Raw genomic sequence first — 27,619 nt, forward strand, 5'->3', positions numbered from 1 at the left:
ATTTGCATCTAATTTCCATATGCATTGTGCATGTTATCCATATTTGACTTCATGCATAATGGTATGCACTTCATCTAATGGTATGCACTTCATCCAAAATTGTCTATATTCTAAACATGTTTAGATTATTAGGCTAATACACACTGATGTGCACTTTGTGGAAATTATGTTGAGAATTCTAAACATGTGTTTAGACGAAACGTGTTTAAATAGAAGACACCACATGTGTATTCCGTTTAGGATTCAAAAACATTCCTAAACATGTCTTGCATGCGTTTACATTCTAAACTCATCTAGGTGTATTTGTTTTCATTGTGTGTGAAGATGTATTTGTTTTCATTTTGTTTGTAGGTGCATTTGTTTCCCTTTTGTGTTTTGGTGTATTTGTTTCATTTTGTTTGTAAGTGTATTTGTTTTCATTGTGTGTGCAGGCGTATTTGTTTTCCTTTTGTATGTAAGTCTATTTGTTTTCATTTTGTGTGAAGATGTATTTGTTTCATTTTGTTTGTAGGTGTATTTGCTTTCCTTTTGTTTGTAGGTGCATTTGCTTTCCTTTTGTGTTTAGGTGTATTTGTTTCCTTTTGTATGTAAGTGTATTTGTTTTCACTTTGTGTGTAGGTGCATTTGTTCCCATGTGTGTTCTTTATATCCATCAATTTTAAATGATAAAATATACAGCAAATGGCCGGGGCCAAAAGAACCGTTCGTTATATCCGACAGTTCGTTATGAGCGTGTTCGTTATTACCATACTTTACTGTATTTGTTTTCCTTGTTTGTGAAAGTGTATTTGTTTTCTTTTTATGTGTAGATGTCTTTCTTTCTTTTCTGGTTAAGAAGGAGTTTAACGAAATATGTACATGAAAATAATATCTATAGAGTTTAAACTTGGTGTTTCTGTGTGGGATGACATTGATACAAGATTTCCTGTTGTCACATTGCATGCTGTCAGGTATTGATTTAAACAGACAGTGTACACATCGATGAGGACTGATAACCACGAGCCGAGTCGTGAATGTGCACTAGTGATTCAGCTTGTATAGCATGCGTGGGTTGACTTCCACGTCACTGAAGTAGGTGTTTGCGCTGCAATATCTTCGCTTAACCTGTATAGTATGAGAAATAATTCCTTGGAAGTCTACATCAAGTGTTTGTTTGGCGGACGGCACGTTTTGCACTATTGTTGAGATTTAATATCAATTCTAACATATGGTTCGGATCTATGTATAATAATATGTTGAATGCAGACACAACAAAAGGACGGTTGTTTATTTATCTATATATAAATTCACATCCGCTGATAACACTTTTTCCTACGTCGAGGGAGGTAGACTTTTAAAAAATGCCTCGTTGCAGTTGAAATAGTTTTTCCAAATTATTATTTTTTTAGATCGCGGATGGTATCCTAAAAGCGAGTTTGACATATCTATTGCGTTTCATGATATAAGCCGTTCAATTATTTCTCGACCAGATGACGTCATAGTAATGAGCTTATCAATTATGAATATTTGTCGGGCATGCATTCGGCTTTTGTCGGAGTGCACGGGAGCGCTACGCCATTGTAGTCGAGAAACCGTGAAGAGAAACAAAAGGATATTACAAGGACAGTACATGATGACAGACTCATTTAAAATATATCCAAATGTTCTATTTGTTTTGCTCCTGTGGGCGTTTGTTGGTATGATTCTTTAATCTCCATCGTTTCTGTTATTAATGCTGATAGAAGTTCTACGGCCGTGATCAATGCCCCGGTGCAACGAGCACCGCTATACGTGCAAATAAACTGCTTGATTTTGTTAGAAGATTATATTTTCCTGGGGCCGAAATTGATCCTTCGAGGGTTGATGGCCTTTTATGTACCTTAAGAAAAGAAGGAGGAGGTGGGAGGGGTGAGGGGGTGGGGGGATGAGACGCGCGCATGTAGTGTATGGTAACCTCTGCTCTCTGCACCGCAGTAACCCTGCTCGACACACAACGCACTTAAGCTGACACCAGTATATTTAACACACACTGCACCGCTGATGATACAGACTCGACGGCAATTATTCAGCAATTACTAGATGCGCGACATCCATAACACTGCAAAACAAACTTATACATAGCTATTACCGATAAATTTGCATGTAAAACATCAAACTAAAGATAAACGATCATATAATATGATTGGTCCTTTTCTGGTAGCCCGGTCCTTATCTCTGGCCGGTGGAGCGGTTTAAACTTTAATTTATGCGTTTTTATCTGTAATTGTAGGCTGCTCTATGCATCTATTAGTCTTCTTGCTACATATGAGCTATTACAAAGGTCCGCTATTGTGCGAGTAAGGTTGTTGGAAGGCAGATGTCTGATCGTCATGGTTCGCACTTGACTGACTGAGCAACTCGTGTCACGCAGTGCTTTGCGGGAGCGGTTATATTCCGAGTTGTCTCCCCTCAGAGCAATTTCCTGCAGGTGGCGAGAAAATCAACTATGGCTGCGCCCATGAACAACATGCGGATGAGCCTCGAAGATTTGATTATACGCCTTTACGATGTACAAGCTGTAAAATTTGGAACGTTCAAATTGAAGAGCGGTATCGAATCTCCCGTTTACATCGATTTGCGGGTGATTGTGTCCTATCCAGAAATCCTGGTAAGGTTTTGAATTGGACCCCTATCCGAGCTTGTCTCGCCTTCGGGTCAATCGAATGTTTGCGATTCGTTTCCATTGCAGGGGTGCATTAAGTTGCATTTTCAAATAATATTTATTTTTCTTACATCTACAATTGTTAATGCATTGCTTAATAGTTTCCTGTTTGACAACTGATTTGTTTAAGCTCTGTTTCATGCCTAACCAAACAAAGAAGTCCGAGTTGGTTGTTCTCAGAATGAGACTGGGGGCACCGGGTGCAAATGCTGAGCGCAATCATCTAGAACATGTCTTTTTCCTGTTTTAACACCAGGGAATTATGTTTTTAGCGGAGTCTTTTGTGTTTGATTTGTATTTTACGACAAGTGTTAGTGACGGTCAGAGAAAATTGTAAAACGATTTGTTCATTTTCAGTGCCATCGCTTGTGTAAACACTTGTGTAAAGCCAGTCTCCATTTTGCTTTAGCCTCAAACATGTCAAACAAACACAGTTGGGACCTCGGAGGCAAAGACTGTTGTCACTAATAACGTTTTTACCAGTGACACGTATGATGAGCGATTTTTTCTGATTTGTGTTTCGTGAATACTTTGAATACTTCCTTATAGTTTTGTTTTTGTGCAGCCATTTCAATTATTTAAATTTCTATGCAATGCTTTTTACCTCATTTCAATTCACATGTTTGTTTATACAAAGTACTTATCTGAAATAACATCTCATTAGAAAAAAACGTCCTTTTAATGATATTTAGGTCTGATTATTTTTGTTTTTTGAGTACATACATTGGCTTGACTTCAGTGGGAATGTATCACTGTTTTGTTTTTGTATGCCCAAGTGATAGGATTTCTTTCAGTTTTCCTAGTTACGTTTGCTGAACATTTCTATTCTTTTCATTTTTATTTCCTTGGCTGAAACTAGATATCAGTGAAGATATCACTGACTTATGATGAAATTGAGCTTCTTTAATCTTTCAATGCAACATTTCATTAAACGTAGTAAGGTGCTAGTACCTCTAACAGTAATCATGGTAATCATAAGATCAGAATCAATTAGCCAAGCAACCATTTTTCAATCAAAACAATGCTCAAATTCCAAATAACTAATCATTGGTCAAGAAGATGAGATGATAAAGTAACAGTAATACTAGTATGTCTCCTTGACCCTACAGCATAAGTTTTAAAGAACCAACTCAGGTTTAAAAGGATTTGACAAGTCTAGATTGCCTCAGCTCTTGGCCTCATATTAAGGATTCTTCTGTGCTCCATTTGGAATTTTTATTTTCTATTTTGTAGATATATATTTTTAAATAAGATAACTTTATTTCTGGGACTAAATCATGTAAATGTCATCCTACAGTAATACCAGTGTCCGTAGTGATGTAGCATGTTTGTGCGATAGTTACACACAATGTTATCAACAGACGTTACAATATTCTATGGTCTGTTTTAAGGATGTTTTATTTTTTATAGGATGGGTAATTACTCATATTTAAATCAAAATGATTTAGTCTATGAAATTTACGACACTCATGTAAGAATGCATGTATTACCCCCGCTCTAACTCGTGGAATACAATAATTCTGACAATCGTTTTGTAAAATCAGAATGACACACATGCTCATATACCTAGCTTTGATTTTGAAGGCTTGTACAGGGGAGTTACCTTATATGTGGGGTCACTCTATAGACAGCGTAGTACCATTTAAATGACAGTTGCCCAAGACCATATCTAGATGTCCTTCCATATTACATTTTGATGTTCGTCAACCCTGAGGGTGTTCTGGGGTAGAATTAGTTGTGACTTATGTTGATTGAATGGTCAGGCTCGTGTCATTGTACCCTAATGTCATCCATCAATTTCAAAGGCTGAAATGAAAATATGCAAAGCCTTCATACACAGAAACTCCATACATGATCTTGTTGGAGAAAATCTCCAAAATTACATGCTTGATCGCACAAGCTAACTCCAAAATGACACGCTTTATTGCACAACCAGACTGCACCCCCATTTGCACTCTATATACTCTTTTCTTCCAACAATGAAATGTGACAATGGCCATTTACATCACAAATTTAGTTCACTATTCACTACTGGTGAGAAAACAATGTGCGAAACATACTAATTCCACAAATGCATTTGACCCGTGAAGATTCCGGGGTAGATAAGGTCTTCAGCAACCCATACTTACCGTAATTGGCGACTATGCTTGGTGTAAAGGGTTACTAACAAGATTGGGGGGTCAGGCTCGCTGACTTGGTTGATACGTGGATCGATGCTCACGATGTCAATCACTGAATTGTCTGGTCCAGACTCGATTATTTTACAGACCGCCGTCATATAACTGGAATATTGCTGAGTGCGACGTTAAACAAACAAATAACAAAGGCATTCATTGTTCGCGTTTCTGTACTTTAATTCATTTTGTTATGAGACTTTTTTGTGTTTACTTTGAACTTCCTTCGTTCCTTTTTGCGATATTCTGTGAAAAGTTCTTTGAAGATGAATTGGTGATTTCGGTACAAGTGAACCCCAACCTGTGACCGACAATAGTGACGAAAATAAACAGGATGATCCCCATCTTGGACACATGGATTACAAGTGATTGCAAAACACAGATTAGTTTGTTTGTTTAGTATATTTTCTCCAAAAGACAATATCCCGTTGTAGTCATGAAATAGCACTACAAAGATGAAGCGACATGTCATAGACTCTGGGAATCCGTGTCATTTGCTGCCACGTTACATTACAGTATGCACATGGCTGAGTGTTTATGATACAGACAGCTGGCATACATTTATATTAATCTACTGCAGTTACATGTTGTGAGATGAGTGACTAGGTGAGAAAAATACCATTCTGGTTCATTATCACTAATTGATTGGCTACAAAGATCAATCAATGTCTATCTTTATAATGGCACAGATTGAGGGTGTGGGTGGAACTTTATAAAGCTCTTGACATACAAGGAATCCATACTGGTATTATATGTACAACACAGGTCTCCCCACAACTAATGAAACAATCGCATATATCCTGTGCCCGGGTGGTGGTAATATCCAATCAGCTTGCAGGCCTAGCCGGTCGTGCTAATGAAGCCACGCCTCCCGTTAGCGCTTTTAAAATTCTTTTGGTTGTGACAAATAGACAACAAACTTTGTACTTTTAAAGAAGGGCAACAGTACTAACTTTACGTTTTCACACTTTTCTCCTCGGTCATCATATTGTACATCATAGCTACAAAATGATGTAAGAAAAATGTGTTACTATTTTCATACTTGCACTAAGGTGAAATGTATTATTTAGTATCTGTGTTGGTATGATCAGAGAACAAATAGTGTGAAAGTAACATCAGCAGATTTACCAACATGTGCCATGTGCCCATTTCCTCTACTTGCCATGGCCAGTTTATGTCTGAGTGTGATATGATCATGCTGATAGTGTTCCAGTCGGTGCTGAAAACATTTGAGTCTACCTGCCCAAATTTGGCTCTAAGTATACTTTAGTTTAGTGTTTTGGTATTTGATGAGCTGATGTTACTAATACTAACCCAAACATAATCTTACTAGACTCATGCTCAAGACTAGTAGCTGAAACTTGAACAGATCATCCCAGAACATTCATTACCCTTGATTTTGCACTTCTGTACTCTGTAGAAACAGGCCACTTTAAAAGTTAATCTTACAACCAGGTGCAGGGTGGCCAGTGGTCTAAGATGCCACAATTCTCTGTGCAGAGTTGCGTCCTTTACCAATACCAGGATTTACTTTAATAGTGGGTTCTAATCCCCGATTTTCCCTGGCTATGAGCATGGTGAGAACTGGTTTGTTGGCACCTTACCATGCTCAGGAGTTATATAAGACTTCTTTGATAGAACAGTATCACCTTCCTCTTTCTTCCCACACTATGCCAACATGACATGACATCACTGATGTGCTCTTTTGGTATATGATACTGATGTTTCTTCTTTCATGTACTAGATAGAATGAGTGAGTGAGTTGGGTTTAACGCCGCTTTTAACAGTATTTCAGTCATATCACGGCGTGTCAGCTTAATGTGGGAGGAAAGCCCGAAGTGATGCAGGTCTCAGACGTTGACAACTTCGGTGAAACCCATGTGCACGGGTATGGTGCTGACAAACCTAGAAACATAATCGGGCCAAATGGGAATCGAACCCACAGTCATAGGTTTCTGGCATGCCCAAGGGACACTACTCTGCACAGCGAATCGCGGCGCCTTAAATGACTGGGCCACCTGTGCTCCCTAGATGGAATGATGACTTTATTTAGCTTACAGAACCTATCAGTAAAACAAATTCCAGACATGTTGACATCCCATGTTGCAAGTATTAAAACAATACTTAACAAGTGTTGGAATGGTTTTGGGTCATTTGGGGATTCTGATAGAAAGTTAAACACAAAACCGCATGCTTCAGAGAACTCTGTACTCACTGAGGCCAATCTTTACCATTCCCCTAACAATAGAAACAGTTTCAGTGGTATTACACTTGTAATTCACTCAACATGTAATTCCCTGAAGACTTACTGGTAATGATTGCCAGAAAATCAGTTTTCAAACAGATTATATCATGTCTCTAGATTTCTGAGATATTTTTCTGATGAAATTTCATGTTTTAATAGTAATTTGTTATTTTGTTAAAAGTATTCACTGTTTAGTGTATAAGAATGGTTCTGGGTTTGTTCGTTTGGTTAAAATCTGAGTTTATTAACAGGAAGGTACAAAAATCTCTTTAAATGACATGAAAATGTACAATTAACAATGACACTAGAGTTTTCTAAACATCTTATAAGTGAAAGCGTAAATATTCTCTTTCTTTCTGTTTTTAACCTTTTCAAGGCCAGAAAGTAATTGGATCTTGTCAGATTAGGGAAATATTTCTTAATGTGCAGGTTTTAGTTTCTATGGGAACTAATATCTTTTTCATATCTGACCAACGAGAATGATGATGATATGGCCGTGAATATGTACTCACTTTGATATATGTTTTCCTGACAGTTGAGTGAGTTTATGGTGTGAGTATACACATGACAACTCCTGACAGGTAGCTGTGTTATATGTGGTTGTCAGATTAGACCCCTACCACACCAGTTCATCAGTGATAAATCCGGGGCATTCAGAGTGGTTGAATTTTTATACAGTGACTAATTCTTGAATGATTGTTATCCGAAATATCTTAAAGATTATTTTAGAATTAGGTAGTAATATAGAAGAACAGCTTATCAAAAGTTAAAAATGTAAGAAAATGTCCTATGCTATTTGTCTGGAGGAAAATCACTGACTGTACTCATGGAACAGATACAATCATTTGTTTTCCTCAGCATTTGTCTAAATGATGATAAAAAGGGACTGAATATAAAAACTATGACATTTCCCCCTGCACATAAGCCAACTTTACCACCATGAACACTGGGTTCAGCCTTTCCTCCCAGATGAAGCTGACACGCTGTGACATGACTAGAATACTTTTACAAGCAGCGTTATACCCGACTCACTCACTCACTCAAATGAGTAGACGATTATCTCTTAGTCTTCCTGCAGAATGTTGTCTGTGTTCTGTGATGAGTAGAATGTTATCTAGATTTCAGGGCTTAATTTCAGGAACTTGATTTAACTTGCACAAAGTGAATGTTTACATGTAAAACCTAGTTGCACCAGACAAAACCAGGTTGCACGCTGTGGCCATAAATTTATCAAAGTTGAAACGTACACATGGTACATCTTCCTGAGGCAAGGGAGTTAACTGACCATAAAAGTCCAGTTTCCACGCTTGCCGACTAGACTGGAATTAAGGAGTTAAATGTTGGCTGGACTAACAAGTCTGTGCATTGTCAAATCAAACTTGCTTAACAAAATTGACATCCAGTCAACAGATATTTTCTAAATTTTACATGTTTTTATCAAGGTGGTCACATGATTTGCGAAGTAAGACCCGTTTTATCACAATATTGATTTTGATTATCGATCAGATCGTATTGACTGGGTGCCATCATTTTGTTTTTAGCAAATGTAAGTGATATGAGGTGGAATCTGATTGGTCTGTAGATATTGGTCTTACATAACTCGTAATAGCCACTTATGGCGCTAGTAAGCTAATTTGTATTGAATGTGTTCAAAGATCGATGGTGTGTGGACATGTTAGGTTAGACACAAATTTGAATATTTTTGACATGCACTTGGTGCATGCAGACATAAATATAAGGTTGCATTTTTCAACAATAGGTTGCAATGGTGCATGTTGTATTTAGCTATATGAAGCCCTGGGACATGATTGTTTATGCTACAGGTACGAGTGTCGGAATACCTGTGGGATGCCAGTCAGAACTGTCAGAACAACTTCAAGTCCCTGTGCGGAGTGCCATACACAGCTTTGCCGCTCGCAACAGTAAGTCTTGCATGGCTCCGGGGAAATGCTTTATCACTGTATGTACAGATGAAAATGCACGATATGGTGGGGGATAATTTTGAAAACGTATCAAATATGCATCACAACATACATCATGTACATGTGCGGTCTAACATTCATTTATAGACGTTTTTCAAAATTTATCTTCTGAATTCAAGCAGCGTATTTTCTTGAGTATGGTTAACACTTTTTTCCAAAAAACACATCTGTGTAAAGGGATTGCATATTATTCACACGATAATGAGTTTTGATGTTTTTTCCCCCAACGCAAAGATCTTACCGTGAGCACGTATCACCGGAAATACCATGTCAACAAATCCATAGTGAAGTCTGCACATTAATCATTTATTACACAGTCTGGTTACAAAAAGTATTCATTGCATATCTGGACTTTTTTACTACTTTTGCTCAAAATTTACTACTTTTTTCAAAAATTTGAACTATGGATACATGGATACATATGTCATAAATGCCAAACTTTGACTGATTAAAAGTCATGTTCATTGTAGTTTGACTGTTATATGTTAATATCGAGTCAATTGGGGAGCCTCGGCGCTAACTGGTTATATTGTTCCATGCCTAAAAAGTATCCGGCAATAACGATCAGCTGTACCGAAGTTATGCTTATGGTTATTATTAAAAGTATTGTCTGATTGCTGTTTCTCGCTCAGTTTGCGAGAAAATACACACAGTAATCTTAATCTCTGCATAAAAAACAATGCCTAGTAAAATACATTTTAATCGGTTAATCATCATGTCTAGATATGCTTGTGTTTTATCTCAAAGTTCAAATTTGTATTGACCAAGTTTGTTATTACCTGTTTGTTTACCTGACTTTACTGAAGGGATACCATGTGAAACAATTCTGCTCATAATACTTTACCCCGCCTATTTACACGAGAGTAGCAATCTAAATACATTTAATTGCATTCAGTACTCTAAGTGTACTTTTTAGTTTTGCCAGTACTCCTATATTAAAATAATAAGGAGTACATACTCCTGATGCTGAAAAATAATCTGGTCTTGTACAGAGAGGACTTGTGTGTTTTTCTTATGGAGAGTGTCAACCAGTGTTGAGCCTTAAGGCCTAATTCTTATTATCCAGCCATGGTTCATGTTATTCAAATCAAATAAAATGACACATTCCATTTATCAGACAAAGGAACGGGGGTTCTAGGTCATCTAAGACACCATAATTGTTCTGTACAAAGTTGCATCTCCTATCTGTGCCAGGGTCCTCATATGGCTACTAAAATTGTGTGTTTTGTGCAGTGGAAACAGGGGAACTGAACCTTGCGCACTGACTTTCGATGAGTACCTGACTGGCTGACTGTTTCCAGGACTGGCTGACTGTTTCCAGGACTACCTGACTGTTTCCAGGACTTGCTGACTGTTTCTAGGACTGGCTGACTGTTTCCAGGAATATCTGACTGTTTCTAGGACTACCTGACTGTTTCTAGGACTGGCTGACTGTTTCTAAGAATATCTGACTGTTTCCAGGACTACCTGACTGTTTCTAGGACTTGCTGACTGTTTGCAGGAATATCTGACTGTTTCCAGGGCTACCTGACTGTTTCTAGGACATGCTGACTGTTTCCAGGACTTGCTGACTGTTTCCAGGACTTGCTGACTGTTTCAAGGACTGGCTGACTGTTTCCAGGAATATCTGACTGTTTCTAGGACTACCTGACTGTTTCTAGGACTGGCTGACTGTTTCTGGAAATATCTGACTGTTTCCAGGACTACCTGACTGTTTCCAGGACTTGCTGACTGTTTCTAGGACTGGCTGACTGTTTCCAGGGCTACCTGACCGTTTCTAGGACTTGCTGACTGTTTCCAGGACTAGCTGACTGTTTCTAGGATTATCTGACTGTTTCCAGGACTTGCTGACTGTTTCCAGGACTGGCTGACTGTTTCTAGAATTATCAGACTGTTTCTAGGACTGGCTGACTGTTTCTAAGACTGGTTGACTGTTTCCAGGACTTGCTTACTGTTTCCAGGACTTGCTGACTGTCTCTAGGACTTGCTGAATGTTTCTAGGACTTGCTGACAGTTTCTAGGACTTGCTGACTGTTTCTAGAATTATCTGACTGTTTCTAGGACTGGCTGACTGTTTCTAGGACTTGCTGACTGTTTCTAGGACTGGCTGACTGTTTCTAGGATTACCTGACTGTTTCTAGGATTACCTGACTGTTTCTAGGATTACCCGACTGTTCCTAGGATTAACTGACTGTTTCTAGGACTGGCTGACTGTTTCTAGGATTATCTGTTTCCAGGAATATCTGACTGTTTACAGGACTGGTTGACACTTCTTTTTTACTCTGGTTCTTGAAAGAGCCACGTAGTTTAAGAAGCATTACACTAGCATATCTTTTCAGTGTATTGCAACAAAGCATCACATGCCCATGCTGATACGCAGAAAGGAAGCAAAGGATTATGGGACCAAGCGTATGATAGAAGGTCATTATGAGCCAGGCGAGCGCTGTCTGGTTGTCGAGGATGTTGTCACCAGTGGATCCAGTGTTCTGGAAACAGCACAGGTAGGGTAAAATTGGTTTGGGATGAATCAACACAAGAACAAATTTAATGCCCAGCTTGTTCTGACCTTGATCTTCATTCAGATGTTACTGGGCAAGTCAGGAACTCATGGCAGGGGGTCACGTGACTCAAAAGTCCTGCATGTTTAGTGTCATTTTCATCTAAAACATTATATTTTACAATGAGTGATATTTTACGTAACAAGGGGTAAACATCTTAGACATGCATTACTTCAGGCTTTCTTTCTGCCATCATCAGTGTTCCCACTTGCTTTTGAAACTCTAAAATTTACCAGTGCCCCCTAATTTATGTCAGTTCCAACTTTCAACAAATAAAAAACTGGTTTTAATTTTTTCAACATCATGTTCAATGCAATGACATCATCTCTGAAGTAACTTAGTTAGATCTGCAAGTCATTCACACGAAGTTCAGTCACAGTTTTCTCTCTCTATTTTTGAATATTTTGAGCCTAAGTCGCTATAAATAAATATTTAACCGCGAAATGGTATTTCCTTGTACAAAACCTAACCTTATTTTAAAACATAACTTATATGAATATCTCAGTTTTTTTCAACAACAAAGATTCATAAGGTACTGGTACTTTATTTGTCGGTCCACATGGACTGGCAGTCACATGAATTACCAGTCCTGGCCTAATTTTACCGGTAAAAATCTGGTAATTTCCGGTAAACGGGAACACTGATCATATGACTGTAATACTTTTCAAAGCAGGAGCAAAGCCAATATGCTCACATTATGATGTGTTCCAGTCGACAGAATGTTTGTGGTGGTGACCATGCTCTTGTATTTCTAACTCTTCAAGGATATGGCTGAAGTACCTTTCCTGGTTGAACATGTTGCAGTATTTCCTAGCAATATCTTAATGGCTAAAAGCCATGCATGGTTCTCTAAACTGTGAAACTCCTCCAGTTTTCATAGGATATGTAATTTCTGACCTGGTGTCCTCACTGAAGAATGTATCTTCTTGAATTTGTCTTTTCCATTTTGTTTGAAGTCACGAGAATAGGCCCTGTGCTCTACTGCTTGTCGTAATGTGTGTAACCATAGTAACCTGTGAATGACTTGCTTCCAGGCCTTGAAGACAGCTGACATTGATGTGCGTGATGCCGTGGTGTTGCTGGACAGAGAGCAGGGTGGGGCCCAGATGTTGAAGAGCGAGGGAATACACCTGCACAGGTAGGAGTCCTTCACTGATTGGTTCGATCCCCGGCCGCATCATACCAAAAGACGTGAAAAGATGGTACTTATTGTTTCCCTGTCTGGCACTCAGCATTTAAGGGCTAAAACAAGGCACCATATATTTACTAAGGAGTTTGTAGACGACATCCGTGGTCTTGTGGTAGAGCCCGGAGCGCGGAAAGTTCCGGGTTCGATCCCGGGCGCGTCTTACCAAAAGATTTAGCATTAAGGGGCTAAAACAAAGACTGGTCGGCTCGGAGTCAGTATACTGTGTCTGAGTGGGGTATTCATGTTAAACTGCGGCATGGTATCTCAGTGTGCTAGCACTATAAATCGGCAGCAGTCATGACTAGTACAAGCAGCCACACACACGTGCATGCACAGCGCTATATAACTGCAATAATCTTGGACGCGACATTAAACCCAATTTCACCTCCCCTCGCATGCATGGTCTTGTAAACTACACTTCAACCTTGTGGTAGCATGAGTATAAAGCTCAACTTAGTCTTTATGTGCAATTATATAAATTTACATTTTGGAAAAGTCCCAACATGTCGTACTTGGATGTTAGCCTCCTAGGTGCAGTTTATTTAAAAATGATTACAGGATTTGATATGAAAATAGTCATATTACATCCGATAATGTCATAATATACATACAAGTGGCTCAAGATGTAAGACGGTGCTGTCTGTGTTTCCAGCGTGTGCACGTTGTCGAAGATGTTGGATGTGCTGCAGACCTCGGAGAGACTCTCAGGGCCTGATATTGAGAGAGTCCGGGAATTCATTGCTGAGAACAAGTTCAATGCAATGAGTGGCATTAAGAGGAATGGATCTGGCGACACACACTGTTCGCACAAGAAGGCAAAGAAGGTCTGCTTTCAGCTTTTCTATCGTGAATCCAATAGAGAGATTTTGTAGACATTGAAAAGTAAGGTTGATGCCTGTAGTTTGGATGAGGAATATTAGATGCCCATGAGTACCCTGGGTTGGAACAGGTCCTCAGCACTCGATTGATTGTCATCGAATCCTGTCGGTGTGGCTAGTCTAGACTATTTACAGGCAGCTGTCATATAGTTGGAATAGTGGTGACTGCAGCATTTAACGCCCTTAAATCCATCACTAGTCTGTTGGACTGTTACTGATAATATTCACAGTATGAGGGGTATAAGTTTCAGAAAGAAATCTCTAACTTGTCAGGTCTGTTAAGTTGCCATGTGGTTTGTGTGTGTATGATCAGTAGGTATTGTATTGTGATGCTCCTCAATAATACGTCTATATCACCATGGGCTGAATTAAGTGCTAGTGTCAGAGCAAGACAGACAGTGGTTGACAGTGGTTGACAGCATGAGCACCAGAGTGGTACTCTGACTCACAGACACCAGGCCACACGTTGTAAAGACTCTCACTGATGCTTTCTTCAACTAAACATTGTGAAATATGTTGGAGGCCCTGGACTGTTTATGGATAGGGATGTCACGATACAGGTGTCACACAATTGAAGAATAGAGTTGATAGACTCGCTTATAATGGTAAAGAAGGACAACTGACTAATACCCATCGACATGGCACTGAGTCAAGTCAATTATTTGGTATGAGAAAATAAGAAACAAAGTTTACATAGGGTATTATGTCAGGCAGCAAGGAAAAGCTGGTCACTCTTGTTATCAGGCCGGTGTCATATCCGAATGACGACCAAGAAGAGTATGACGAATTGAAATAGTTTGTATTTGGTTATTCATGTCGATGTGAGATCAACGTGGACAATTGATATAGGGTTAAATGTGAATCGAAGCCAAATTAAGTGTATTGGGTGTCATCGTGCAAAGTTTGCCGACAGTGTACAGGTGAATCACAACATGACTAGTTATGGCTGCATTGTGTATGATCTGTTTTAACGTCTTCTTCCAAGCTATCAGTGAGGTATTGTTTAAGGCAGCCCCAGTCTGTGTTGTCTGTCTAGTGGCTGACACTGATGTGTATTGCAGGTTCACAACTACGCAGACAGGGCATCGCTGTGCACCAACCCCATCAGCAAGCAGCTGCTCCAGATCATGGAGGCTAAGAAAAGCAACCTGGCTGTGTCCGCCGACCTCACCAGCTGTGGCGAAGTTCTGGAGGTGAGTCCTGGGGTCATGTGTGGCCGTGACGTGTTGAAATGGGTCACATGACAGGTGACATGTGAAGATATGTTTAAATAGGTCATGTGACAGGTGACATGGGAACATTTGTTGAAATAGGCACATGACAGGTGGCATTTGTAAAATAATAATACGACCATTTGATGAACATTATGAATTGGGTAACCTATCACACATGTGACATAATCTTTTATGAGCAGAAGTATTTGCAGCATTGAATAACTTACCTCAACATTACCACAACTGGCAATGGCCATTACCCCAATTCTCATGAATGATGAAGTTAGCATCATCTGATCTGTACAGCAGTTTGCAGTCAGTAGCTGTTCTTCACCCACTGGTCAGAGAACCAAGATATTTTTGTGTGAGTAAGGTTGAGAATGTTGCTTGTTGCCTCCAGCTGGTGAACCGTGTGGGGCCGCACGTGTGCCTTGTCAAGACCCATGTAGACATTCTGGAGGACTTCACCCCTGAGTTTACCAAGAGACTGACAGAGCTAGCACAGAAACACAACTTCCTCATCTTTGAGGACAGGTAGGGACTGTTTCCTGTTGTCAACATCTACAGCCATTGGGATAATCAAGATCTATATTGTAATAAAACGGGTCTTACCTTGAGAAGTGCATTCAAATTACTCGAGCACCTGGATTAAGAACATGAAAAGATTTAGGAAATTTCTGTCGATGCCCAGTTGATTGTACACATACGTTGCAATTCCTGCAGTCGACCAAAATCTGCATGTAGAAATGTCTAGATTAATAAGTGATTTTGATTGTAATATGTATAGACTTGTTAGTCCAGCCAAAATGACACTCCGGAATTCCAGCCTTTTTCGGCAAGGGTGGAAACTTGTCTTTTATAGTCAGTTAACTCCCTTGCCTCGGGAAGATGATTGTGACATAGTGAGGATCAACATGGGTCAGTGTTAATACATGGGGGTAACCATCATCTTGGCACTACTGCTGTCATTGGTCAGTGATAATATATGGGAGTAACCATCATCTTGGCACTACTGCTGTCATTGGTCAGTGATAATATATGGGAGTAACCATCATCTTGGCACTACTGCTGTCATTGGTCAGTGATAATATATGGGAGTTACCATCATCTTAGCGCTACAACCGTCACTGGTCAATGTTAAAGTTCCCACTAATCTTATCACTAAAGGCACCATACATTTACTAAGGAGTTTGTAGACCACCTCCGTGGTCTTGTGGTAGAGCCCGGAGCGCGGAAAGTCCGGGGTTCGATCCCCGGCCGCGTCATACCAAAAGATTTAGCATTAAGGGTCTAAAACAAGGACTGGTCGGCTCGGAGTCAGTATACTGTGTCTGTGTGGGGTATTCATGTTAAACTGCGGCATGGTATCTCAGTGGGCTAGCACTATAAATCGGCATCAGTCGTGACTAGTACAATCAGCCACACACACACATTTGCATGCATGTCGCTATATAAGTGCAATAATCTTGGGACGCAACGTTAAACCCAATCCCCCCCCTCCCCCCAATGCTGAACTCAACAGATGATTCCACTTTCCCCATGTTTTCAGACCTTCCTTTCAGGTAGTTCTTAATGTCTTACATAACCAGTATGCTTGAGCAGCAGTTTCTGTTGTGTTTGCAGGAAGTTTGCTGACATTGGCAGCACAGTATTGAGCCAGTACACCGGAGGCATGTACCGCATTGCCGACTGGGCCAACATCACTAACGCCCACTCGGTGCCAGGGGAGGGGGTCATACAGGGACTCAAACAGGTCAGCATCTCAACACTTCCCTTGTTGCACCCTCAGTGTATCTTCATCAGTCTTGGAAGTCGTGGTTGTAGCTGTTGCAGCATTCTTTGTGATGAGCTTCACGGTCTTCCAAATGATTTTACTTTTGAAAGATGAGATTAAAGTGGCATACAAAGCAGTGTTCATCGGGATACACATCATTCTACCTCCAGGGCTCATACTGGTCATGGAGTCTTGGATGGGCATAGATCTCATTTTGAGTTGCCCAGGCCTTGAATAGCTTTGGAAGATGGTAAATTGTTATGAAGTCATAGACAAATCATTGCTCTGTTTAATCAAGTAATTTTTGGCAAATGAACGCTTTGACCATTGTTGACCAATGTGAAGTGATGTTAATTGGTGATGTTAACAGTTTGTGACTTTGTTCGTGATTATTGTTGTGATTTTTATTGATGTAGTATCATGGAAAACTGGCATAATACCCAGAAAAACTCATGGACATTTGTGAGGCTAATAGTGTATGAACCATGTACCGCTGTAGGTCAATGTCCTCACATACTGACTAATTGATGTTTCAGGCTGGACTTAGCAAGAACAGAGCTTGTGTCTTAATTGCAGAGATGAGCTCAACAGGAAATCTAGCAAAGGGAGACTACTCTTCAGGTACCAGCTGCAGATAACTCTTACAATGTGTCAGCTAGTTGGTTCGGTGCGGGCAGGTAACATTGCCTAGCAGTTGTACATGTTTGACTGAGTACAAGTTAGTCCATTGTCGCCCATGGATTGTGTGCAGTGTGGGACCTAAGCATGTAAGTCACGGGGTCCTGGTCATTACCCTAATGTAAAAGATTTAGGGTTCCTTAGATACTGAAGTAACCCTCAAGGATGCAGAATGCAGGATGCACCTGAGTGTCATGCTCTGGTGTGTACATGTCTCATGTTGTTTCTTTGCTTACAGCGACTGTGAAGATGGCGGAGGAGCACAGTGATTTTGTCATTGGGTTTATTTGTCAGTCTCGTCTCACATCCGACCCAAGCCTTCTACACATGACGCCAGGTAATGGAACATTTCCTATTTACTGAAATTATAGTAACTATAACAGTGCAAGAGTAATCGCTATTGATATGCTGCCATCATGTTGCTTAATGTTTGGAGTGTGATGTTAAACTAAAGAAGCACCATGTAATGTTGATGTGATGTTCTGCAGGTGTGCAGTTAACGGAAGGCCAGGACAGTCTGGGCCAGAACTACATCACCCCCACAGAGGTGATCACCAACCGCCAGTCGGACATCATCATTGTAGGGCGTGGCATCACCAAGGCAACGGACCCAGCAGAGGCTGCACGGCAGTACCAAGAGGCGGGATATCGCGCCTATCTTGCACAGTTTGAATGAGGGTCAGGAAGCACACATAGGATAAATACATCGAGGGAGGCCACTGCAGACACCAGCTGCAGTGGGAGGGGATGGAACCACTTTTGTCAGGCATACTTGTATTTCTTTTCCACTGACAAGTTCACGTCCTACATTTCATATTGAGGTGATTATTAACCCATTATCATCCCAGCAGCCTTCATGTGACTTGTCAGGGGTGTATCTAGACAGAATGTGTAAGGTAGGTTTGGCGAAGAGACAGACAACTACAGCAGAAACCAAAGCCAATCTTGTATGCATCATCGTGGGTGTTTGTGCTGCTGCTGCTGCTGCTGCTTCCATTGTGACAACATGGCAGGAACTACACCCTCTGCCACCGGTGACCCTCGGCTTCAGCACAGCCATCTTACTGCGTCTTCTGGGGTAACAACACTGGGGTCGATACGACATCTTTGCCGCACAAGGTGCTTGTTCACTTCATCTCTGCTGCATAACAAATTTGAATACACAGTGATCACGTCACATAATGAATTCCTCTTGGCATTTGAGCAGGCAGCTGGAGAAGAGGTAAGCCCTTGTACATCAATGTGTCATATCAAAGATACCTTCGTGTCGTTACATCCTAGGCGATACCACCACCACTTGTTGACTCTGTCATTTTGCTATCAATACCCAGATATGACTATTGTTGCTGTGTTGAAAATGTCACTGTCTGACAAAGTTTAGTGTTTTTTGAATGTAATTGTCCTGATTGAATTTCTACATCAATAGTTTTTGTACAAGTGAGAATTGTTTCTCTGAAAGCTATTGGATGTTGGTGTGTTTGATTTCACAGATCTGATATGTTTTAGTGAATAGAGTTCACCAAAAGTTCTTCTTCTCACATGTCTTATACTAAATAAAGGAATCCATCGGTGGATATAGACAATGCTCCTGTTTAATTGCCACTAAATTACCCCTAGTGTTAACAGTACAGTGTTTTACATGCTTGAAGCAGCTCTCCTTTACACATTTGTCCTTAAAACAATTATGGTTAGTTTTTTTCGCAACTACTGTAAATCTGAAAAGTACTTCAAAACTGCGATTGACACACACTCATGATAGTTTCATAATGCAGGGTAACCAAACAAAAAACATGGAGGTCCATTTCATTCACATCGTCAACCAGCCAGTACATTACTAAATAAATACTCCCTCATCCTGTTTCCTTAGTTACGCATTGTCACCAGTGTCAAGAGTCAGGAGAGTTCTCCAACCTGCCACATCTCAATTAGCTCAGATATCGCCGAGTAGTCCAGAGATACGCAAGCCTACTGTTAGATGAACATGCTCCTCCAACCTGCCTGTCAACTCTTACCCATGCATCTATAGTTTATAAAAACACTGAGGTACACTTTCATCACACGGTTTCCTACACGTAAAAAATAACACGTGTAAATGTATATTTGATCTTTGGTCTCATCAACAGGGTGTCGCGAAACATTTCAAACACAGTTAAGGCTTTTGTTGGCCACTAGCAATAATTTTATGGCGCAAGAATTTCCAGATTTACAGTATTCATTTGCCAGGAAGCTAACCAGCAATATATTTCCAGATACAGTGAGTACATTCCTGTTGTAGGCAGCTCGGTGATTCCGTATTGTTAATTCCTCATAGCACTGTTGGTAGTTGTCACTGTCTCACTTGAACTTCCAAACTAATATATTTCCATTGACTGGGTTTATTGAAACCAGTTTATCTACCGAAACAAGGGGAATTCTTTTGTTCCATGCTTAAATCCTTTCTCCACAACCAAAGATGAGATTATTTAGATGTGCATCGTTAAAAGTTTTTTCGTGAGTCGTATGCCTCAATTACAGCAGTGCGTGATGGTATTACACTACAGAATGTATTCACCTGTTAGACTATTCCCAGTATACTATAGAGAACAAGAGCTGTGTGAGTGTCTGCCAGACAGGTGTGAAAGTGTCCAAGTTATCAGCCAAAGGAACACATCACCTCAACAATTCATCCGAAGGCCATCGTCCCGGGCCTCAAGAATACTACCAAAGTCCACAGCCGAAGACAAACTACCATGTTACATTCTGGAAAGTGCTCTTAATGGTCAACAAATGTTACTTCAAGTGAGACCCTTGGAGTGGAAGAGACACTAGGTTCTGTAAAATTAGGAGTCTCTGAAACCTTAGTCATGAAGTTCAGGTTATCCCCAAATTTATGACTTAAGAAAAGTGTATTTGACAGTGCAGGTCCTTGTAATGATGTAGTACTGACAACTAACAAAGCCTTGTTTTGCTGGACGATGTAGTGTAGTCAGTCTCTTCCTGAAGCATGTGGAACTTGAACATGTTGACAGTTTATACCAGGTCTCTTGTTCCAGGTAGGGAGGAATATACAACTGTTCCTAGTTGGCAGGAAATGCTTAATGTCTAATAATAGTAAAGAAAGTTTCCTGGCTGCACACAGCAAGAAGTGAACAACCAACTAAGAAAGCTTTAGTCCCACAAGTGTCTTAGAGTTGAGATGACTGCCGAAGGTCTCGTGGTCTCTGCTCCCTGGATGTTAAAAGTCCCCCCGGCCTCTACTTTAGCAAACCAAGGACCAATTCAGAATAACAACCATTAACTCAACCTGCTGCTGTACTGTGTCACAGATGATCTATGAGCAGGGTAGTTAAGTAACTGTTGAACAAACTGTTGAAAAAAACTGTTGAACAGATGCCAGCCTGCTTTCTAGGATGATACAACAACTCATCACTCCCTCCCTCCCTTCCTCCCTCCCTCCCTCCCTCCGATATATATCAATGATCAAATTATTCTATATTTTAATTTTAAGCTCAGACTGTTCTAGTTGAATGTAGAAAGAGATAGATTTGTGATGTTATGACTTTCCGTCACAGGATTGAACCGTGACCATGGGTCGGATTGATCTAGGTCAAGGTCAGCCATGTTGTTAACCTTGAGTCTGCTGTGGCTGAAGGTCAAGGACATGCTTGTTATATTGTGGATGTTGAATGTTCTGTGGATGATAGCGGCTGTGTTCAGAGTAAGTTCACTGGTCCACACTTGACTACTTAATCACAATACACTAATTTCAGTACACACTTTAAGCATATTTCAATGTTTTCAATATGAAACAGGTAACTTCTTTCAATCAGTCCTACTATTATCTTATGTACCACTGCACACTAACCTAGTCCTTCTCAAACTAAAGTGTACTGTTAGCTGTTTGTCATTATTAAATTTGTTTTAGATAAAATCACTTTGAAACAAATGAGAACATTAAACATTCTCAAACCCTTAATGCAGGAAACATGAAATCTATGTCTGTTCTAGTCTTATCCCTGTTCTCCATGAGCTTGTTCAGGGCCAGCAGAGAGACAAGACCACTTCGACCAAGCATTTGAAATGTTAACAAGGAACGAGTGCTATTTGTCATGTTCACAGTTACCAAATTGTTAAAGAAAAGGTAATTAGTTTCTTATCCGATAATAGTCTGAAGGAAATGATATAACAGCTGTTCATAGTTCACCAACCCTCCAAGGCTATATTTTGTGTTTCAGTGCTGTGACATGCTGTCACTGGTTCCACTTTTGTAAGCAGAAGCAAGACAACTGATTGCTTAAGACATGTTACATTTCAACTGTGCATTTTGTTCACGATCAATGGTTATGTTGGGAAAGTAGGGTTATCTCCCTTTGATTTTATAGCATCTGTAAGTTATATCATATCTGTACAGAACTCGTCTCTTGAAGCAGCAATGTTCGAGTGGTATTTCTGTATGGAGAAAAGTAGTTTGCAAAACGACATATTTCATTTTATGGTTGGTATTGACATTAATCTGCCTAATTGTAAACATTCAACAGGTCATAGAAACAAGGGGAATTAACTCTGTCTACTTTCAAGACATTTCTCAAATAATTCCGGTTAAGGTGTGTCAAATGGCATTGTTTTCAACTATGTAAATACCTGTATTAGTTTTATGTTTCAAGTCTCATCAAACATGCTATCATTTCACCATATTTTTTTTATTGTGTTTCGTGTAGATATTTAACTCCTATATCGGGTAACCATGGTTACAGTCCTAATCACATAGATGCTAACCCTAGGGTTTGCATATGTCTTCATTGCACACTGTAAACAATCACATTGACAGAAATTATTTCTTTTTTAAATGATAGATGTTGATCAAAATAACTGACTTTTTCTTTGAAAATGAGTTGGAAAAATACTTGATTTTATTTGGATCTGTCCACTGTCCACTGATAACAAGGGCATTGTGATGAAGCTATGTTGTGTTATGGTAATATGCCCTAGCCAGGGCTCTGTAAGAATGTACTACCTGCTGACAACTGCTGTTTTCACTAAGCTGATGTATTGGACTTCAAATCAACATATGTATAGAAATATTTTTTTTTTTTCCTTTTGCCCACATTAATTTTCATGCTATGTTTTCTTCTTGAGTGTTGTTTCTGCAGCCTGTAGATGATTTGACCTTCGAATCATTTGTCATACAGATTGTATTTGTGTTCACAAGCACCTGGGCTCTCAATCAGTGCCACTCATGTTACTTGTTTTTCTTGTGAATTGTTGCTGAAAGCAACTGTTGAACTGTCCTTTTTCTTCGTTGAGGCACTTTGCATTTGTTTAGGACAAAGGGGAATAACTCCTGTAGTGTGTACAACAAACTGATTTTGCAGATTTTAATGCTGTAGATTTTATTGCAATTGGAATTTCTGTCCAGTGAAGTAAGTAAGTCAAGGTCATTTTGCATTGTGTTTGTGAGAAAAACCACACTGGGTTGGTTGAATTGTATAACATCCTTTGTTCTGTTCTGGTTTTAGTAACGAATCAATGCAATGATACAAGATCTGTTTTCGAAACCTTCAAGTATGTAATGAGGTTAGAAGTTAAGATTTGCCAGAGACAAGCAACCACAGTATGTGTTTTTGGACCTTGCACTGGTAAAAAAATGGTAAAGAATCAGTAAAAAATCTGACCACATTTATATGTCTCCTGAACATTTTCCTAAAATATATATTTTATAAATGAAATGATAAACATTTGGTTGGGAAAAAGTCAATTGAAGAAGAAAAAAATATTTTGAGGTTTGAATGAAACCCATTTTGTGGGCAGGGTCATTAGATATTCTAAAACAAATACAAACTTGTCAATCCCTCCTCAAAGACACTTTCTAGCTGTCGATGTAGGACAGCTTAACTGATATGCAGATGGCCATTTTGTATTGTTATGATCACTTAGCTCTGTGAGTATATGCATGGCCAGATATGTTTCCATTGTTACCGAGGCTCAATTCTTCCTCTGCTGTATGTAGTCTTGTGGCCACTGCAGGTTTTACCAGTAGCAATGTTTTGGAGCAACGTTTTTTGTTACCGATTTATTTTGTATGGTAAATTTGTTAAAAACATGATGTATTTTAGATACGGTGGATGAGTTGTCTGTGTTGGTTTTTTGTATGTTATGAATTATGAAACTTCATAGAAGTGCTTTAGAGTTTCTAGACTTGAACTTTGTATTTTGTAAAAGTTAATTAGAAAGTGATTACTTCAGATTATTAGTAGTAGACCCAAACATGATTGCTTCATGCCATGAACACATGTTTAGAATATGTGAGATGGTATTGTAGGTAAGAATATAAGCATGGGCAGATCGCTGCAGGAGCACAGTGAGGGGTCCAGTCATATCACTGTTGTTACGTGGGTGGAGGGTTGATGTGTTGGTGTTACATGGGTGGGCCATGGACCACCTGGTAACAATCACTGCTAACTGGTGGCTTATCTTGGAATGATGTAGGTGTAGAGGGGTCTAGAGGGATACATGATCGACTCCACTAATACTTTACAGATTTTTGGATTGGATATAGACCTGCATGAAAATTGCATAAACTGATTATTGTTATTGTAAGAGAGTATCAGTTGATGTCATAAACCACTTGTTGTACTGCGGTAAATCTGTGATGTGCGACCCCACTGTCTCCCAGCTGTCTCAGTCTGAGTCGCACGAGGGGAACACCTCATGTACATGCCTTAGGAGGAGGTCAAACAGCTTCCTGACATGAACACAATGAAACTGATGCATTTGGCTGCAGACACATACAGCCTGAAAGAAAGGTACCGTTTCCAGGCTTGTAGCCTCCACCAGCCAGACAGTGGTGCTGGACACTCCTCCCACTTCAGGATAGCAATAAACTACACCTCTATATATCTCCAGGGCTCGCATGTCAGTAAACCTGCACTGACCTCAGGATCCATTCCTGACGTTCTCCTGATCTAAAATTACCTGCCATGTTGTTGATATCGCCCACTCTACAATGAGACCGGTTTGAAACTTGTTTTCTAATTGGTCTGATAGACCAAGGAGCGTAGCCAATCATATTGGCTAATGGAAATGAAGGGCAGGTAATTGGAGATCGCAAGAGTGTAGGTTTACAGAAATGCTCGCCCTGGAGAAGTAACGGGTGTAAGGACTAGAGAGAATGCAGCAGCTCCTATGCTTGTCTAATTTCGATGGAGATGGAAGCTAGTTTGGAACCACTGGGTCACACTTAGGTTGATAGTCTGCGCGTGGTTACTCTTATTATGTTTTGTTTATGAAATTGGTATCAAAAGTTGCAGTTGAATGAATTACTTTATGATGATGACTTTGTTTATTGTTTTCTTAGACTTAATGAAGTAGTTGATGTGAAATTTGTGTAAATATTCTTATGTTATCATGTGACAATTGTAGATGGAAAGCTGTCTAACATATCTCTATTGCTGTTTTGTAGGCCATCATAACATTAATGTTATATGTTGAAAAGGAACAAGTTAAAGCATCATTCAAATTTTTATCAAAATAGTGTAACCAATGTAATAAGGGAATTGTGCATCTACTAACTTCATGAGCATTAAGAATATCAGCTGGATCTGCCTCAACTCGGGGTGGGTGAGTAATACTGGAATTGTTTTGTTTCTGTGAGTTAAAATGTTACGTTGCATCTGCATTATTTCAGCCATATAGCGACGAGGTTTTGTCAGAGATCCATGCCCTCATGTAGACTCAAAATAATGATAGCAGTAAGGTTTGGATGGCTGTACACTTAATGGACAATCAAGGGGTGTACCTTTCAGTTTCTGTTTAACTTGCTACTCTTTTGGAAACAGCATACATTATTGGACTGGCTGTACACATTGCATCTGATGATCTCCTGTTTGTTACGTTGCATCACTAGCTTGTGTGCTCCCGCCGCAGATACATACGGATCATATCAGTTATATATTTGAAGAGATGTTCATATGTTCTTGTAACTATCTATTTTCCACGCAGCACAATCTGAAGACATCATCAGGTACATCAGATGACAGTGCAGCACCAGCATGGACAACCATCATGTGTTATAGGTCTATGTTAAGCATAACCTAGGATGGAGCCGAGAAGGTGTTTATAGGGATGAGGAGGCGTCATGGTATGTCATGTGACATTATGTCCCGAGACTCCACATGTCAAAGTGTCAGGACATGGAGAGCAACATGGCATCTGGTAAAGACATGTGATTGACATGTCATTGCATTGTCAAACTATCATTGCTTTGTTATTTTATCCTCGTGTCACATGACTGACCTGTGACCCTCCTGTGGAATGCTGTTGTTTTGGTGTCAGGCACTGTGTTGTCTGTGCTGTTGTGTTACATCGTCTACAACTGACAATGGTTGCTCTCTACATAATGTTCCACAATACCCATGTCTCATTGTATCGTGTCTTAAGTGTAGAACATCATTTCCTGTAAGCACTTCATGTGGAGTACAAATTTGAATGTTTCACCAAGTGTTTTGTTATTTCTTTATATGTCTTCTGAGTCCCGGTTGTCTGAGTGGCTTTCCTGTTGCCCATGTTTGCCACAGGAGACAAGCTGGGTGTGGATCAGGTGGTCACAATGGCCGCTCAGTGGCAGCACTGCTTGGAAGGTTTAGCATCCAGGACCACCAACTTGAGCTTTGACCCGACTGATCATGCCACACTATGTTGGATTGATGCTGGTTGTATATTTAAAATAATGTAGGGATAAAGAGATAATATTAATAAGGATTGAGTAAACATCGTGCAACATTTAGGATGAGTGAGTGAGTAAGTATACTTTAACGCAGCTTTTTGCAATATTTTAGCAATATCACAGTGGGGGACACCAGAAATGGGCTTCACACATTGTACCCATGTGGGGAATCGAACCCAGGTCTAAGTGACCAACCGATCCCAATAGTCGCCTCTTCTGACAAGCCTAGTCACCTTTTACAGCAAGCATGGGTTGCTGAAGACATTCTAAACCCGGTCTTTACGGGACTGGAGAATCAAACGCAGCCACAGATCGGGAGGTGTCTATATGTCATATGGCATGAATTGGCTTATACTGTCAAACTGTTATTTGCAGTGTCTGCTGTAATGTTGCTATTGCAGAAGAAACATCTTACTACCTACATAATTATATTTGGTTATATGACCTACAGGCAATCCAAGAGGGATAAAGTGGCTAACTCAGCTGTTGAGATGACAGATGCTTGTGATCTCCGAATACCATTCATGGTCTGCCTATATTTGTCATTTTGGAGCTGGACCCTGAGAAGCTCTTCCCCTCAGCTTCTGAGTCCTTGTGAGCTGGTTTCATTCACCTGCTAGCAGCTGGGGACTCTGTGCTGGGATGGTGGAGCTCGATCAGGCCCCAAGACTGCTCATGTTTTCAGTTACAGGTTTGTCTGGTCCTCACTATTTACAAGGCGAAGGTGGTCAAGCTGGCCTCTGCGTGAAAACAAGGTTCAATCACAAGCTGCTGACAACAAACACCACAAATCACATTGACTCTTGACAGGCAGCTGGCGTGCACCATTAGTATTGCTTTGCTGACAGGAACAGACATAAATAATGATGAATGTTTCAGATGCCGCAGCCTGCCACCCCACTCAAAATCGTTGGCAGGCTTTGCAGGTGCCTCAATAGGCTAGTATACACAGCTTAACAACCAATGCCTGTGAAAACAGTTGTCCTTGTTTCAGGAATATATGGTCGTGAATGCAGGGTAACATTTTACAGGCGTCTGTGACCTTAACTCCTACAGGGAGGCCCGAGGTTCCCCAACATAATGCACCTTTGACATTCAGAGACATTGACACAACTACAAATCGAAGACCATGAGAAAAACGTGATTATTTATATTTTAAAAAATCCACAAATCATAACTTTTGCATCTACACATTAACCCTCGGTTGCCAGATTGGTAGTGAGTTTATAATCAATACCGAAATGTCATGCGTTTTCGGGTTCGAATCACAGCATAGGGAAAGGTAGAGTACCAGGAGTATTACCAGGCATGATAACTGCATACCAGGAACATTATCAGTCGTGTTTTATGAGACTCTGTGTGTTGAAATCTAGATATCCCGACCGCCTCCGTGGTCTAGTGGTAGAGCGTCCTCCCGGAGAGCGGTAGGTCCGGGGTTCGATCCACGGCCGCGTCATACCAAAAGACATTTAAAGATGGTACTTGTTGTTACCCTGTCTGGCCCTCGGCATTAGGGGGCTAAAACAAAGACTGGTCGGCTCGGAGT

General features: G+C 40.1%; 1 protein-coding gene across 1 annotated transcript; it reads left to right on the plus strand.

The window, feature by feature from the left end:
• Window positions 1–2,427: 2,427 nt before the first annotated feature.
• LOC139462570 (uridine 5'-monophosphate synthase-like) lies at window positions 2,428–25,843 on the plus strand. Its single transcript, XM_071244400.1, has 11 exons — window positions 2,428–2,626; window positions 8,923–9,021; window positions 11,421–11,582; window positions 12,674–12,777; window positions 13,481–13,652; window positions 14,768–14,899; window positions 15,321–15,454; window positions 16,544–16,673; window positions 17,231–17,315; window positions 17,611–17,709; window positions 17,861–25,843. Exons 1-11 carry the CDS (start codon window positions 2,465–2,467, stop codon window positions 18,046–18,048), a joined length of 1,467 nt encoding a protein of 488 aa, XP_071100501.1. The 5' UTR covers window positions 2,428–2,464; the 3' UTR covers window positions 18,049–25,843.
• The last annotated feature ends 1,776 nt before the right edge of the window (window positions 25,844–27,619 follow it).

The sequence above is a fragment of the Haliotis cracherodii genome, unplaced genomic scaffold (assembly GCF_022045235.1).
Source record: "Haliotis cracherodii isolate W230 unplaced genomic scaffold, xgHalCrac1.p SCAF_15, whole genome shotgun sequence".
In the NCBI taxonomy this organism is placed as follows: domain Eukaryota; kingdom Metazoa; phylum Mollusca; class Gastropoda; order Lepetellida; family Haliotidae; genus Haliotis; species Haliotis cracherodii.

What these genes read in the sequence shown, in the direction of transcription:
- LOC139462570 (XM_071244400.1), top strand. Translation starts at nt 2,465, where the DNA reads ATGGCTGCGCCCATGAACAACATGCGGATGAGCCTCGAAGATTTGATT. An exon ending in TCATACAGGGACTCAAACAG is followed by an intron (nt 16,674 to 17,230) that starts GTCAGCATCTCA and finishes TTGATGTTTCAG; the next exon opens with GCTGGACTTAGCAAGAACAG. An exon ending in AAAGGGAGACTACTCTTCAG is followed by an intron (nt 17,316 to 17,610) that starts GTACCAGCTGCA and finishes CTTTGCTTACAG; the next exon opens with CGACTGTGAAGATGGCGGAG.